The 15,987-nt window shown below is 29.3% G+C and overlaps 1 protein-coding gene across 1 annotated transcript; it reads right to left on the bottom strand.

Moving 5' to 3' along the window:
- Window positions 1-12,877: 12,877 nt before the first annotated feature.
- Window positions 12,878-14,484, bottom strand: LOC113869672 (protein C2-DOMAIN ABA-RELATED 9-like). Its single transcript, XM_027506118.1, has 3 exons — window positions 14,364-14,484; window positions 13,731-13,826; window positions 12,878-13,205 (listed from the first exon to the last, which is right to left on the bottom strand). The coding sequence occupies exons 1-3, from the start codon at window positions 14,478-14,480 to the stop codon at window positions 12,900-12,902; spliced, it is 519 nt and encodes a 172-aa protein (XP_027361919.1). The 5' UTR covers window positions 14,481-14,484; the 3' UTR covers window positions 12,878-12,899.
- Window positions 14,485-15,987: the final 1,503 nt, after the last annotated feature.

Genomic DNA, 15,987 nt, shown 5'->3' with positions numbered 1-15,987 from the left:
CGAATTTCGGGGACGAAATTCCTTAAAGGAGAGGAGAATTGTAACATCATATGCTTTGTGTCATGCCTATAGTATATCATTGAGAAAAATTTGTAGTACTTTGTGAGCAAAAAGCAACCGTGTATGTACAGTAGCCCCTGATGTCAACAATGACATCATGCTGATGTCATCGGCGACATCACGCTGACATCATCGCTTATGTCATTGGTGATCTCACGCTGACATCATCGCTTGCATCATGCTGACATCATCGCTTACATCACATTAACGCTGACATCTTCAAAAAAAATTTCTATAAATAGGGGACTTCACATGAAATTTTCATTTCTCCACTCCTACCCAAGGTTCTCGAAGGTTCTAAGGTCATATCTCGCCATTTTCTCCCATACTAAACCTCCTAAACTTAGATTTCTCTTCAGATCTGTGATTCTACATCCGTTCTAAAGGATTTCAAGTAAGTTTCTCTAAGTTTGAAGTTAGATTTACCGTTTGTTTCTCTTCTTCTTCTTTTTCTTATAGATGTTCATGATGTTCTTAGGAAAAACTCCGTTCTAGAGTTAAATCTTCGGTTAAATCCTTGTAAAAGCTCTGTTTTGAGGTAAAGGGGGGTTCTCCTTTATCATTTTGTTATGCTTATTACTCGTATTCCCATAGATCTTGTCATGTATGTGATTATATGTGGAATAATCCTTGTTTTATGAAAAATAATCGATGAAAAGTGAGAATAATTGATTATTTATGTGATTTTATGATGAATACATGGTGAAAATGTGATATTATGTTCAAATAAGGCATGATAAGGTATATTGAGGATGGTTGATATGATTATATGATTTTGTGATATGAAATATACAAAGAGATGGATGTTTCATGTTTGAATATATTGTATTTCATGTAAAAATGATGTGTATTGTTAATATGCCATGGTTTGATGTATATGATGAAAAGTATGTGGAAATATGATGAAAAATATGTGTGAACATGAGAAATGGCATATGTGAACATGTGAATATACTCGAAAGAGTATGAGATGGAAAAATGTAATACGCGTTGAGATGAGAATATGCTTTATATGACACTGTGATATGTAATGCTATGATGTTTTCTTTAATCGTGATAAGATGTGTTTTGTGAAGAATGTATATGTTATGTATGAGTGGTAGGGTGGAGATTCACCCTTACACAATATTTTTAGGAAACCAGGATGAATAGTACCAGGCTCACAGTGCATGGAAGGATGAGAACTGTTATATACTTAGTTATTTTGAGTTATGTAATGAATATTTTCAGTTCTATAGCATTCTTTTGAAACAGTTGTAAAACTACTATTTATGTTTGTTACTGATAAAAACTTTAGAATCTTTGTTTTTTCTAAAGTACTTATGAATTAATGAAATTTTACTCTATGAACCTTATATCATTTCAATGTCTCTTTCTTATTAGAGAGTTTTGAAAGAAAATTTATTTTCCCATTTAAATATTTATGAAAATTTATCATATATTGAGGAAAGAAATATAAGGCGTTACAACCCTCCTTCAATAAATTGTCTAAAAACCTATTAATTTCACACAAACTGATACAAGGAATAATTGAGTTTGCATGATATAATTAAAAATAGTAAGAATACTAGATTGAATAAGAATCACTCTGGCAGCCATGGATAAAGACCTAGTTTTCTAATATGCAAGTTTTTCCTAATTTTATGAGTAAGTCAAACGAAAACTTTTACTGGATCTGAGAAATATTATTTGTATGCCAAGATAGCATTGATTAATAAAAAATATATTATTGATCTTTTTTGACACATTAAAATAAACATTGTTAGAAAAGAAAAAACTTGATTTATTCCTATTAATTTTCTTTTCGAAAGCCTCAAAACTTTTGAAAAACTTGATTAATACTCGTGGCCTAATTCAAAGAGGCTTTAGATATCAACAAAATATATATAATTAATTAAAAAAAGTGTAGAATTTTAGGACTATTATGGCCAAGAGAAAAAGAAATCAAGACTTGACATCTTGGAAAGAACATTGTAGGAGGAAAATTGAGAAAGGAACATCAAGAAACTATACAATTTAGTTAGGAGATTGTCTTAGGTGTCAAAGGAATTTATGACCAAATCTGTTTGTCATTAAAATCAGCATTGATTGACAAATTAGCTGGTAAATAAAATCAGTAAATTGATAGCATACAACAGTTGGACATTAAAAGTCAACAAAGTCTATGCAATTGTATAGCTGTAATTTTGTAACTGTTATTTTCTTTTAAATATTATACCTAACTATAGAATCAATGTATTTATGGCAATTTAGCTAATTTATAGGATATAGTATTTGCTTTTATTATAAAATATAAATATGAGAATTCTCCAATAGGAGAATAGACAACTTTACCGATACATTTCTAAAGTTTAATATGGTATCAGTCTCACAACGATCCTAGACTGAGCTTGCCTAAGTTTTCACTCCTTTTTTTTTCCTCTTAACCTAGTCCTTTTTTCGCATTCATTCCTAGTCCAACTTTAGTTTTGTCTTAGCTTTTCTTCATCTGCACCATGTCTTTTGAAATGTATAAAGTCTTATCGATTCACCTTAATAGTAATGCAAAAGTCTACTGCTGACAAAGACACAAAGAAGGATGAACATGTTGCATAGGAAATAAAAGATGCTCAAGTCATGGCTTGGATAATAGGTTCTATTGATCCAAACGTTGTCCTCAATATACAACCCTTTAAGACTGCAATTACAATGTAGGCCTACCTAAAGAAAATATACAACCAGAACAACAATGCTCAAAGATTCCAACTTGAAAATGACAACTATTTTGCAACAGGATAGTCTTTCTATGTTTGAATTTTACTCTCAATTCAAGAATCTTTAGGCTGACATAGTTTATGAAAATGGGTCTTCTAATGGTCTTAAATCAATACAATTAGTTTATGAAACTACAAAACAAGATCAATTTCTTATGAAATTAAGATATGATTTTGAAGGTGTCAGGTCGAATCTCATTAATAGAGACCCTCTACCTACCTTGGACTCATGCCTCAATGATTTGTTTCATGAAAAACATTGCCTTCTTACATAATCAACCTTGGAACAATAAAAATCCATTGTTGTTTTAGTGGCCTATGTAGCACAAGAAAAACCAAAAGGTTGTGACTTGAGTGTTGTCCAATGTTTCTACAACAAAGGATTTGGACATTACGCCTCAAACTCTCCCAAAAAGTTCTGCAATTATTACAAAAAGGATTGGTATATTTTTAAAGAATGTCCAATGAGACCAGCAAAGAAATCTGCAATAGTTTTTATTGCCTTTGTTGGTTCTTCTGTTTCAAGTGATTTAGCAACAACAATAGCTATCCAACAAACAACTCTTGCCTCTACCCAAACTCTTATTCCTAAAATGGTTCAATAAATTATCATTGTATCTTTTTTTACTTTAGGACTCTTAGGTAAACATTCTTCCACATCTTCTCCTTGGTACTTTGATTCTGGTGCTTCCAATCATATGACCAATAATCCTTAGTTGCTTCATAGTACCACCAAATATTCTAAAAATCTCAAGATTCATACTACTAATGGAAATCATTTGTCTATAATTACCATTGGCTATATTTATTCATCTCTAACTAATGATGTCTTTGTCTCGCTTGACCTCATTACAAATTTAATTTATGTTGGTCAATTAGTTGGCAATCGTGTAGAATTCTCAAAATTTGGTTGTCTTGTGTATGATCAACATTCAAGGAAGATGATCGCAAAAGGGCCTAAAGTTAGACATCTTTTCCCACTTCAATTATCTTTGTCTCTAAGTCTTTACTTGCTTTTGATTTCTTGTAATTATGCTAATATTGATTACCAAGTGTGGCACAAACGTCTTGAACATCCAAACTCAAATGTACTCTATGACATGCTAAAATCTGGTTTTTTTGGAAAGTTGTACCCTTCATGTATTTCAATGTGATTGCATTCCTTGTAAAGTTGGCAAAAAACAATTTCTCTCTTTTCCAAAATGTACATCAAAATGTAGGACATTTTTTCTATATGATCCACAACAATTTATAGACGGTGGCACCTATTATATATCATGCTCATTACAAATACTTTGTCACTTTTATTAATGATTATAGACGTTTCACATTGGTGTATTTATTGCCTTCTAAAGATGAAGTTTTTTTTTTTTGCATTCAAATTCTTTTATGCTTATGTTTAAACTCAATTTTCTTCAAAAATTAAAATTCCACTATCTGATAATTAGGGCGAGTAGACGTCTCATTTATTTCAAGAATTCCTACAAACTAATGGTATCGTATCTCAAATGTCATGCCCTTAACTCTCTAACAAAATGAGGTAGCTGAATGAAAAAACTGTCATTTACTAAATGTTGTTCGCACCCTTTAGTTGAAAGATTTCATGCCATCAAGGTTCTAGTAAGAAACACTCTTCACTGCTGTTCACCTAACAAATCGCTTGTCATCTCTATTATTAAACAATGATTCTCCTTTTACTAGGCTGTTTGGTCACTCACTCAATTATTTCACTCTCTATACCTTTGGTTATGTGTGTTATGTCTATCTCCCTCCATAAGAATGAACTGAACTAAACTTATTGCCCAATCTGTTGAATATGATTTTCTTGGATAATCTTCTCACCAAAAAAGTTTTCTATTTTATGATCCAAATCTTAATTAGATTCTAGTAACTAGAAATGTCATCTTTCAAGAAAATAAATATTTTTTGCTACTTACCATGACTCTCTTCCTTTTCTAATTTCTATTATGCCACTATTTTTGGACTCTTCTATAGGAAAACCTCCATCCGTACCTCTTATAATAGCTTATTTATCTCAAATTCATTTCCAGTAAAATATTTTTGCAATTTAAAAGAGATAATAAAATTTTATTTCAAATAGTTTCAAATGCAGGGTTTCGACAGAGTATTTCAAAATATGGGATAAGTTACAATTTCAATCAAAATAAACGCTACAGGACTTATTTAGTATATTACAAATTTTTAAAATAAACTCTAAGTCCTGTAACAGTATCATCCATCCCCATTTATTGAGTTTAGTGTTAATTGTCTTGGTCACCTGAAAAATAAAATATAAGGGTGAGTCTACTACACTATCATATACACAACATGGAGACTCACTTTGCACATTAAAAAACATTTTCTTAATATAATTAAATCATACATTAAGCAAGTATTAACCAATTCTTCCCAACAACACGCACGTCATGTTCACACTACTACAACAAGTCAAACTACACTAATAGGTGTACTCACTGCACAATCAACCCACACATCAATCATTCACACATGCACACGGGATCAAATCGCATCAATTCATACATAGGTGCGCTCACTGTACCTTCAATCAATCCACTCATACGTGCGCTCACTGCACGTTAGCCATGGTCATTATGGCACTATGATCACAATTTCCTAATATCCTCAACCTTAGGGACTTACTTAGTTTCACACACCATGGATAGTCGCCAGTTAGCCCCCACCTCACGGATACAATGTGTGCGGTCACGGGTCCTTTAGCAAAGGTAATGGCCAGAGGCTGAGGCAGAAGAAGAGTGTGTGACGGTGCACTCACACTCACTGTTGATGTCACCACTACCCTCTTTTCCCCAAGATATTCCTACTGCTCCCATCTACCACACCCCAGTATATTGTTGTAACTATTTATAGTTTTCAACCATTTAAAACACAACCATAATCACAATCAACATGTCATTTACACATATTCACCCACTTTCATCACATACATTACTCAATATTAACTACATTATGTGCAAACACACAATTTCCATTTTCGTTATCTACCTCAATGCACACTGCTTAGGCACAAGGTCACATCCTTATCATTCACACTCATACATTCATCACAACCCTACTGTAATCAATTCATTTCATCGTCCACTAGCTGCATCCCATCAAAATATGCATCTTCCGACGTTCTATCTAACTACATTCCAATACATAGCAATGCAAACAAATCACAAAACAAAGAGATACGGTAGAGTCCCCTTACCTTGGAATGAAGACCCAAAAATCACACCCCCTTTGTTACCTTCTTGCTATGGCAAGAGTCCTCTCGCCATAGCGAGAACGCCATAGAGACCCCCAACATCTCTTGCAACCTTCTCGCTACAGCGAGAAACACATTAACTTGCTTAGAACTTTCTCGCTACAGTGAAAATGCCCCTACAACACAATGTCAACCTATCCAATACCACCCACAACACTTAATATACTTTCTCATTTCCAACCACAAATTAAAATTCACATTTAAATCACAATATATGTATATACATAGATATACACATCCACATCACCAACATAAGCTAAAATGCCCATTCAAACTACAACATACATACATTTATTAATAATCATAATAGAATTACGAAACTTGGGGTCTTATACCTCTCTTGGTTTACTGTAGATGAAATTAGTCACCAAAATCTCTTGGGCCTCCTTAAGATCATTCCTTGGCTACTAATCTAGTACAAGCACCAAAACCAGACCTTATACGATGTGGTTTCATGTTCGTAAACCTCCAAAAATGTATGGTTTCATCTCTCCCTTATCTTTGACAGCAACTTTATCATTTGTTCCTATTCCTTGCTCTTATAAACAAGCAATGGAGAGTGCATGTGGGCAAAAGGCTATTGAAACATAACTCCTAGCATTAGAAGAAAATCAAATATAGGATGTGGTGCCATGTCCCCCATCTATTAAACCTGTAGGCAACAAGTTTTTTTTTTTTTTTTCTATAAAGCTATATTCGGATGGATCCATAGATTGCCACAAGGCCCGTTTTGTTATGCTAGAAAATCGAAAAGAGTATGGACTTCTATGATGAGACCTTCGCCTTGGTAGTCAAAATGACTATTATGCGTACAACTCTAGCCCTTATTGCATCTCAGTCTTGGCCACTACATCAAACGAATGTCAAAAACGCATTCCTGCATAGAGACCTCAAGGAGGAAGATTACATCAAACTTTCTACTAGCATGCCCACACCTCCAAATACTATTTGTAAACTAAAATGTTCTTTATATGGCTTAAAATAGGTACCAAGAGTATGGTTTGAGAAGTTCAAATCCACACTACTTGGTTTTTCATTCATACAAAGCTAATATAATCCATCCCTTTTCCATCAAAGGACTTGTAATGGCATCATGGTGTTTCTTGTTTATGTGGATGACATTGAGGTGGCTAACTCTGATCAAGAGGCTATCTCTATTATTAAACAATTGATACATTCAACTTTTCACATAAAAAAACTTGACCGACTCACTTACTTCTTAAGTTTAGAAATGCATTATGAACCTAAAGATATATTTGTAAACCAACAAAAATATATTCAATAATTTGTGTTAAGATAATATGCAATACATGTATTAAAAACAAAAGTATTAATTTTTTTATTTTTTTTATTTTTTTATTTCCTTTACATTTATCACATTTAATTATTGGATAAGTACTTTTTAAAAAGATAGGAACAAAAAAATTTAAAAATGTTATATTGAATAGTTTGCAAAAGAAAATAATAATTTATAAATTAAAATTTTTAAAATATATATATATATATATATATATATATTATAAAGTTAGTCACAATGAAGCTTGTTGAAATTCAAATTTCCATGGTAAAATTTTTGCCTAAAATCCTGGTGGCCTCTTTTAGACGAAGATTCTAGCATTGCGTGCTGAAAGTCAATAAGAATCTTGTACTTCTCATATATAATTTGTGTAGTTGGTTTATCTAAAAAGGATCTTGTACTTCTTATATATAATTTATGTGTAGTTGGTTTATCTAATTATTTTATCTATTTTTTAAAACTATTTTACTCTATAAAATATTAAAATTAAATGTTAACAAAAGAAAAAGTCATAGTTCCCCTCAGAGATGGACATAGATTAGGTTGTCTTGATAGGAGTTTATGACCTACCTATTTTAAAGTCTAGTTTGTCTTAACCTTTTAAGTAATAGGCTTAATTTAGACATTTTAAAAGGCTTAATTAATTGATTAAGTCAATATTGAGCTTAAAAAAAAGCATATTAGACAGGATAGAATGGTCTATTTATAACTCATAAAATTTATAAAAATATACTTAATGATTATATATATATATATATATATATATATATATTATATTATATTAAATAAATTAAATTTTAAAATAAATAAAATCTTAAATTAAAAATTTTGATCTTTTCTGTTGAAGTTGGAGAGTACTTCTATTACATACCCTTTAAGAGAGATCGTTGTTTGCACGAGTCTTTTGTGTTATTGTTTCTTTATCTATCTTTTACACATAACATTTCTCTACATTTGTGTATGTTGCATGTTTAGTAATTCATTTATTTAAATTAAATAAGTGGTTTGAGAGTGATAAATAAAAATAGGTAATTTTATTACAAATATTTAAGATGTTGAACTATTTTTTATGACTTATTTAGATATAAGTTTTATGAATGTTATTGAGATATATCTATTTAAATGGTTTGATAACCTATTTATAAATAAGCTTGATGTTATGGATTAAAAAACTAATGCTAAAATTAGCGATGTTTAACTAAATTGGAATAGTTGTATGCTACCATCAGAAACAATATGTAAACCTTGCAGTGCTTATTTAGTGTAGTTTTCAACTATTGTTAACTTTTGAAATTCAAATGACAAAAATCAAACATGTGGCGAATACGAAATCCTAGTCTATAACTATTATTTTTTCCTCAAAGGTGGAAGATGATTCTAGTTTCACCTCAAACTGTTATGAAGTTCAAGCACTAGGGGTTAACCATAGTGGTAGAAGTTCTTCCAATGGGAGTTTAGGTGACAATAATGAAGCTAAATTGTTTCATCATCTTTGTAATGAAGACTCATCCTCAACTCATAGAGATGAGCGAAAGCCCTGAAAAAGAGGTTGAAAGCCTACCAATGGAAAGAAGAAAAGCCACTAAATCATGTTGAAGCAAAGAGACAAAGACGGGAAAAGCTTAATCAAAGGTTTTATGCCTTAAGAGTCGTTGTCCCTAATACATTTAAAATGGACAAAGCATCTCTTCTTGGTGATGTCATTACCTTCATCATTGATCTCTGGTGAAGATCAAGGTGTTGGAAATATTAAAATCCTTTTATTTGTTGACAATTATCTCAAACCAACGTTAAATTCTTTCTTTTTGTTGGCGATTGTCGCAACCGGGCGATCGCAACGGTACGACGGATGACAAACTTGTTCCAAAATATCAGAGGAGTCGCCACCAAAGTTTATTTTTAAGAAAAACCTTGGAAAAACTTAAATATAATACGATCTTTGAAACCAAAAAATGAGTTCGGGAGTCATTTACGTGTAGGGAAGGTATTAGCACCCTACAACGTCCGTTTAAAAAATGGTTACCTAAAATTAATTGTACAAAATTATTCTAATTTTGAAAAATATTTATTTAACCCCTAAACATTAATTATTTTATTTTAGAAGAAGAAATATTATTTATTGAAATATTATTCGGGTTATTTTAAAAAATATTTTGACTTGACGGGTACGGTTCACGCTCCTACGTATCCCCGGATGCAATGGGGAACTCAAAGCCACGTAGTTCTATCTAAAAATTATGAAATTAGTTGATTATAATTAAGTTTAGTAAAAGAAAAATTTATTTTAGAATTAAAATCATTTTTCGTAAAAAATTATAATGTTTAGGATACAAGATAATGCAGTTATACATGTACCCTACGAGAAAACAATACAGAAAGTGAAGGAAGATCACACAACTATACTGCAAATCATTAAGAAATATTTTATTCGTAAATGGAGTATTTGAATTTTAATTTTGATTATGATTAATATTGAAAGAAATTTAAGATAGCGTAAGCTATACATAAACTTCTTATAATTTATTAGACTATCGAAGGCAATGTAAATTACACATCGATATTATAAAAATTTATAAAATGAATAAATTATAGTAATTTGATTTATCAAAATTTGAAACATGACTTAAGAAAATAAAAAATAATAATTTTATTTGAATTGATTAAAGAAGATACTCATTTAATAAAAAACATTAAAAATTTTATTTGATAGATTTATATTATATAAAACCTAAGGTAACGTTGGTACACATAGATTTTGATAATTTATAACGCATAAAGGTAGAGTCGCTACACATTAACATTATAAATTATTTCTTAATAAAATAATTTAGATTTAAATTAGTTGATTAGTTTGTAAATTAGTATTTAGAAGAGAAATACATCTTACATTATTATTAAAGTGATTAACTAATTAATTAATGACAATATGTGATAAGTTAATATTGCATAAAGTCTTGGTAACGTAGGTACACATAGACTTTATCAATTTATAATACATGACGATAGAGAAGCTATACATTAGTATTATAAATTGATACAATTATATTATTATTTATTAATTAATTATAAAAAAATAAATAATTTAGTATTCACAATATAAAATAAAATAATCATAAATATAAAATTAAATCGCATTAATATGATACAAATATACAATAAATAAAATAAAAGATGACAATCCTAAAAAATAAGATATAAATAATGAAATATAAAAAAAGAAAATAATTTAAAAAAAATCAACTCAGATATGATATTGTAAAGTAAACGGTATCAAGAGATTTTAAATAAATAAAATAAAATAAAATAATTTAAACAAAGTTAACATAAAAAAATAAAATAAATAATAAAAACTCATTCATTAAATAAATTAATAATTATCATAATAACAAATAATAATGATGATGAATAAATAAATAAAACTAAAACAATAAATTATATGTTGAACTAAATAATGATAAAAATAAAATAAATAAATAAAATTTGGACAAAAAAATAATAAAAAAATAAAAAAATGATAAAATGGTCTCAAATTTTAAATTTTCAGATTTGAGAGGGAAGGACTTTAGGGTTAGGGGTGTGCTTTTCTCCAAGAAAAACAAAAAAAGGTTATGAAAGGGTGGAGGTGAGGTTAATGGAGGCCATGATTTTGAGTGGTGAAGGTTATTGAGAGCAAAAGGAAGAGGAATGAGACAAGGTAGGGAAAGAGTTTTTTTATAGTGAGTTTTGTGTTTGTGGATGATGATAGATGGAGGAATGAGTGGAGAGGTGGTGAGACACGGATATTTGAAATGGTGGTTTAAAATATATTTTTTTTCATTTGAGATTGATTTGATATAGGAAATGTTTATTCAAAATATAAATATGTATGAAGAAGAAAAATGTGTAAAATGTATGATGAAGCTTACTTGATGTTCTTGAAAATTTTTGCTTGCCTCTTGTTCTTCCTCCTTTCCACTAACCTTTCTTTCTCTCTATTTTCTCTTTTTCTCTCCCCGTTTTAGAATGCCTCCTCTCAAAATTTTTTTAGCCTCCTCTGATGTCTCTCCCTGCTCCATGGTCCTTTTTTCCTTTTATTGTTAGGGTTTTCACCAAAAGGCCCAAAATTCTGAATTTTTCCTTTTTTATGTATAAAGTAACATTGGTTTAAAAATTTAATTATTTGTCATATTCTATTTTCCTTTTAAAAATTAATTCTGAAATTTTTCTATTTTATTAAGACAAATTTATTTTTTATTTTTTTTTTAAACCTTTTGATTCCATTCTTCTTTTGTAATATTAAAATTTAGATTTTTTTATTTTTTTATTTTTTCATTTTTATTTAAAAAATAAATAAAAAATTTAAATCAAAATTTTAGTGTTCACAGCGATTATCTTAAACTAACATTAAATTCATTATTTTTATCGATGATTATCTCAAATTGATGTTAATCCTTTTATATATTGGCGGTTGTCTCTAATCGATGTTAAACTCCTTATTTTTGCTGAGAATCGCAAAAATCAATGTTTAATGTTATCTTTTGAATATTTTGTTGGCAATTATTGGTAACCAACGTTAATAAACTAATGCTAGATGTTGCAGTTCTTGTAGTGAGTACATTTCTGGTTATTTTACATGCTAATAAAGTTTTGGCGAAGGAACATAGGATGATTAAAAAACTAAAATTGTTGAAGTGACAATACTACTTAATTACAAAACTTTTTAGAAAATAGTACTTTTGTGTCTAATGGATATATTATATGTTTCTAACATTCACTTGGTTTGTAACTCTATAAAAACTCCATAAAATAGAGACATATACAACCACGTAGTAATAAGAGATACTAGATGATAATATGTTGTTTGAAAAAAGTACCATAACATTCTATTGTAGAGCTTTCTTAAAAATCTTTAGATGATCTATCAATTTTTTTTACGTGTGATTTTGGTGAGGTAACCTAAATAGGAGTTATAGAAAACTTAGGATTAAGCATGGAGTGAACTATCGTTTTCATCTCTATCACTTGTAGAATTCATCAAAATAATTTGTAAATTAAGCAAAATGTTATTTTAGTTCCTAATGGACACAGTCATCAATCATTTACTAGGGTGATAAAATAAGAAAATTGTTGAAAAAGAAATACTTGAAAGGGTTGATTTCAATTGCTTGAAAACTTTGACAAAGATATGTTGTAGTGCTTTTGTATAAGCACTATTCTATTAAGGAATAAGGAGGAATAAATTAACTACAAGTCTAGAATAGCATGAAACTCAAGTCTATGATTACTCTGGGGCAAGATAACGATCGATCTATTGGTTAGAGCTTCACAACATTAAACAAACAACAATACTATTATCACAAAGGTTTCATCACAACACGTTTACCACCGCATTAAGCTTGAGCTGGCATACAAAGGTTATATATATATATATGAAGCATTCAAAACTTCTTGTATGCCAGATATATATATATATATATATATATATATATATATATATATAACCATAAGGGTGGGAGCACAGTTAAATTTCTATCCCTGATAAGCCTTTGCAACCAAGAACATCAATCCACTCAATTTCCGCAACCAGCTCGCCACGCTCCACATTTCTCAATCTCAAAATCATTTCTTGGATGATATTTCCATTTTGCCAAACGCAAATGCTCTCTTCAGCAAGGCAATTAGTCCTATTTGGTTGAATCCTCTTCACTATGGAACCATTCGGGAGATTGTTCAAACCCACTTGAAAACATTGAAGATATGGTTTTAAGTCTATATCTGCCTCACCCATTTTGTCATCCACAGTGAATGTGTCTTTGTCATAAACCGTCTGCAGAGAAAATAAAATGCAAAAGCAATCAACAAACAACTCTTTTACGAAGCTCATCAAAAGAGGTGACACCACAAAAAATTATTCCTATTTACAATGCAAGTTTAATTTAGTATGATATATTATATATACTAACAAACAATTCTGTTTGTGTATTAGAAATTGATATATACCGTGATACAAACTCAAAGTATTTATACTAACAATTTTATTTTTCTTCTAACCCAACAATAAAGTTAAATGACAACATTTTTTAGTATGAAAATCGAAAAAAACTAAATCAAACTTTAAAAAAGTTTTGTTTTGTAATTTTTGGTTAATGATTTGTTTAATTTTTATTTTTTTCAGATCGACTCTTGACAATTTAGAACACCTTTAATTGTACATGCACAATGTTTATATTAACAATTCAATTTTCATTGGACAAAATTTATGTATATAAAGACAAGATTAACAACTAATATTTTTCGTTAGAATATGACAATTTTTTTTGTAGTATTGTTTCGAATTTGGATAAGTACTTACCAGATGTATTGGGGTGTTAACATCCTTTATAGAAAGGGTCAGTTCTTCATCCCACTCAGGATTGCAGTTGTTTTTCATGACACGAGTCTTCAGCTTCTGCATCAATAAGAAATTAATCCTCAGACCAATCAACAACATAAAATATCACAAATGATTTATGCCAGTTATATTACATACAAGATATATATTAATCCATGCACAAAAAAATTGGAGCTAGCCGTTTTTATTTTTCCTTTCTGTGAACAAAAAATTTGACTGTAAAATAAAAGCAAGATAACCTCAAAATAGCACATTTTTCCAGATGCTTAAATGCATATTCATACAGAAAGCTTTCATTTTTGGTAACGTTGACTTTCTCTTCTGTGGAAAATAGTTATAACCTTTCTCTCAATATAACGATTTTTCATTGTTAATATAATTATTCTTACTTATAATTTTGTAAATGTAAAAATAATTAAAGAGTTTTAAAAATTATATTTTGGAAACTTCTCGACATCGTACCCAACGAAACAATATCACAAGATCTCACAAGAAAAACTTCACGACACAAGATGAACGAAAACAGTTAAAATTGTTGTTCGAAATTATTCAAAGTGAACTCAACGAAGAGGCTAGAAATTGCAAGGTTAGAACCTGTTCGGCCACGTTGACAATGACATAAGGGTCGCTGGTGGCGCGAGCATCGCGAATTGCGAGATTAATACCTCTTTTAAGTCGAAGTTTGAGGAGACCCAGAATACAACTGTCCATTGTTATAAAACCACTGTCCATCGTTAAACAAAACAAAACAAAACAAACGAGAGGCTTTGGTTGATGTTAAACACGAGTGAAACTGGGGAGTTACAACGCGTTAAATTAAAGCATGAGTTTGTTTAACATGCCAAAACCAAAGCACCTAATTCTACAAAGGGAATCTTGAGACATTTTAATATAATGATGCCTTTGGCGTGTCCAAATTCTACTCGTTCAAAACGAAACGACGAAAGAAAAAGAGAAAGTGAAAGGGGAATGAAAAGACGCGAAGAGTTAAGATCAGTTTTGGCAGGTAATGGAATTTGTGATTCTCGTCCATGCAACAACGCTGTTCTCTCGCCCTATTGCTTGTAGGATCGCAAATATCCGCAAATTTTTGTTGTAAAAGAGACATTGCTCCCATGCCTTTTAAGAGTATTAATCAAATAATTGAAAAATATATATTTAGAATTCTATTAAGATGTAATCATAAATATTGTAAAAGTATATTAATAATTAATAATATTTTTCAAAAATTCTATTTTTTACTTTATATTCTCAAAATACTAAAAAACATTTGTCATAAAAATTATCTTGCCTTAAATAAAATTTTGATTCTTAAAAAATTGCAATTTTTAATTTCTTTTGTCATTATAGTTTTTTAAAAAATAATTTTTCCAATAATTTGTTAATCATTTTCTCTATTTGTGTTATATCTAATTTATTTCGTATAATATAACATAAAACTAATGTAAATGATGATGGCATTTATTTTTTTATATTATAATATCTCAATTTGAAAATTTTTAACCTTATAGCTTATAACTTTATTAAAAAATATAAATGATATTATATTGTTAATGAATCAGAGAATTAAATTAAGAAAAAAAGAATCGAACACAAAAATTTGAATTTTTTTTTTTTGTAGAGCTAAAATTTTATTTAAAGTAACTTTTTTACTTGCTTTATATAAAACATGTATGATCAAGAAATTTTGAGAGTAAAACTAATATGTTCCAGGCAATAAAACGTATATTCTTAACGGTGTGTTCCTGAAATTTTAGCAATAGAATAAGTTATTTGGTTTGAGAAAATATTTTTTATTATATAAATAATTATAATATACTATTTTTTATTTATTTTTAAAAAAAATTGTGTAAAATAAAATAAAATAATAAAATTCATATTAAATTGTTGTTTTTGTTTGTAAATAAGTTTAACATGAAATCTAATTTTAATTGATAGAAATGGTGTTGGATATTTTATGTATATAGACGGGCATTGTAATACCTTAATTTAATTTTTTAAATAAATAAATTTTGCAATGAAATGAGAGTAATAAAAATTTCATTTAAATGGATTTCAATATATGGTTTCAATAAAGTGTTTCAAAATAAGGATGGATTACAAATTTGAATCAATCATTGCTACAGGACTTAATTAATACATCATAATTTCAAAAGAATAATTTCTTAAGTCCTATAGTAGTTTCATCCACCTCTTCATTGAGTTTAGTACTAATCGT

Source organism: Abrus precatorius, unplaced genomic scaffold (assembly GCF_003935025.1).
Source record: "Abrus precatorius isolate BTA unplaced genomic scaffold, Abrus_2018 Scaffold6, whole genome shotgun sequence".
Lineage (NCBI taxonomy): Eukaryota > Viridiplantae > Streptophyta > Magnoliopsida > Fabales > Fabaceae > Abrus > Abrus precatorius.
Note: the sequence above shows the minus strand (reverse complement) of the source record. Positions and strands in the feature narration are given on the sequence as shown.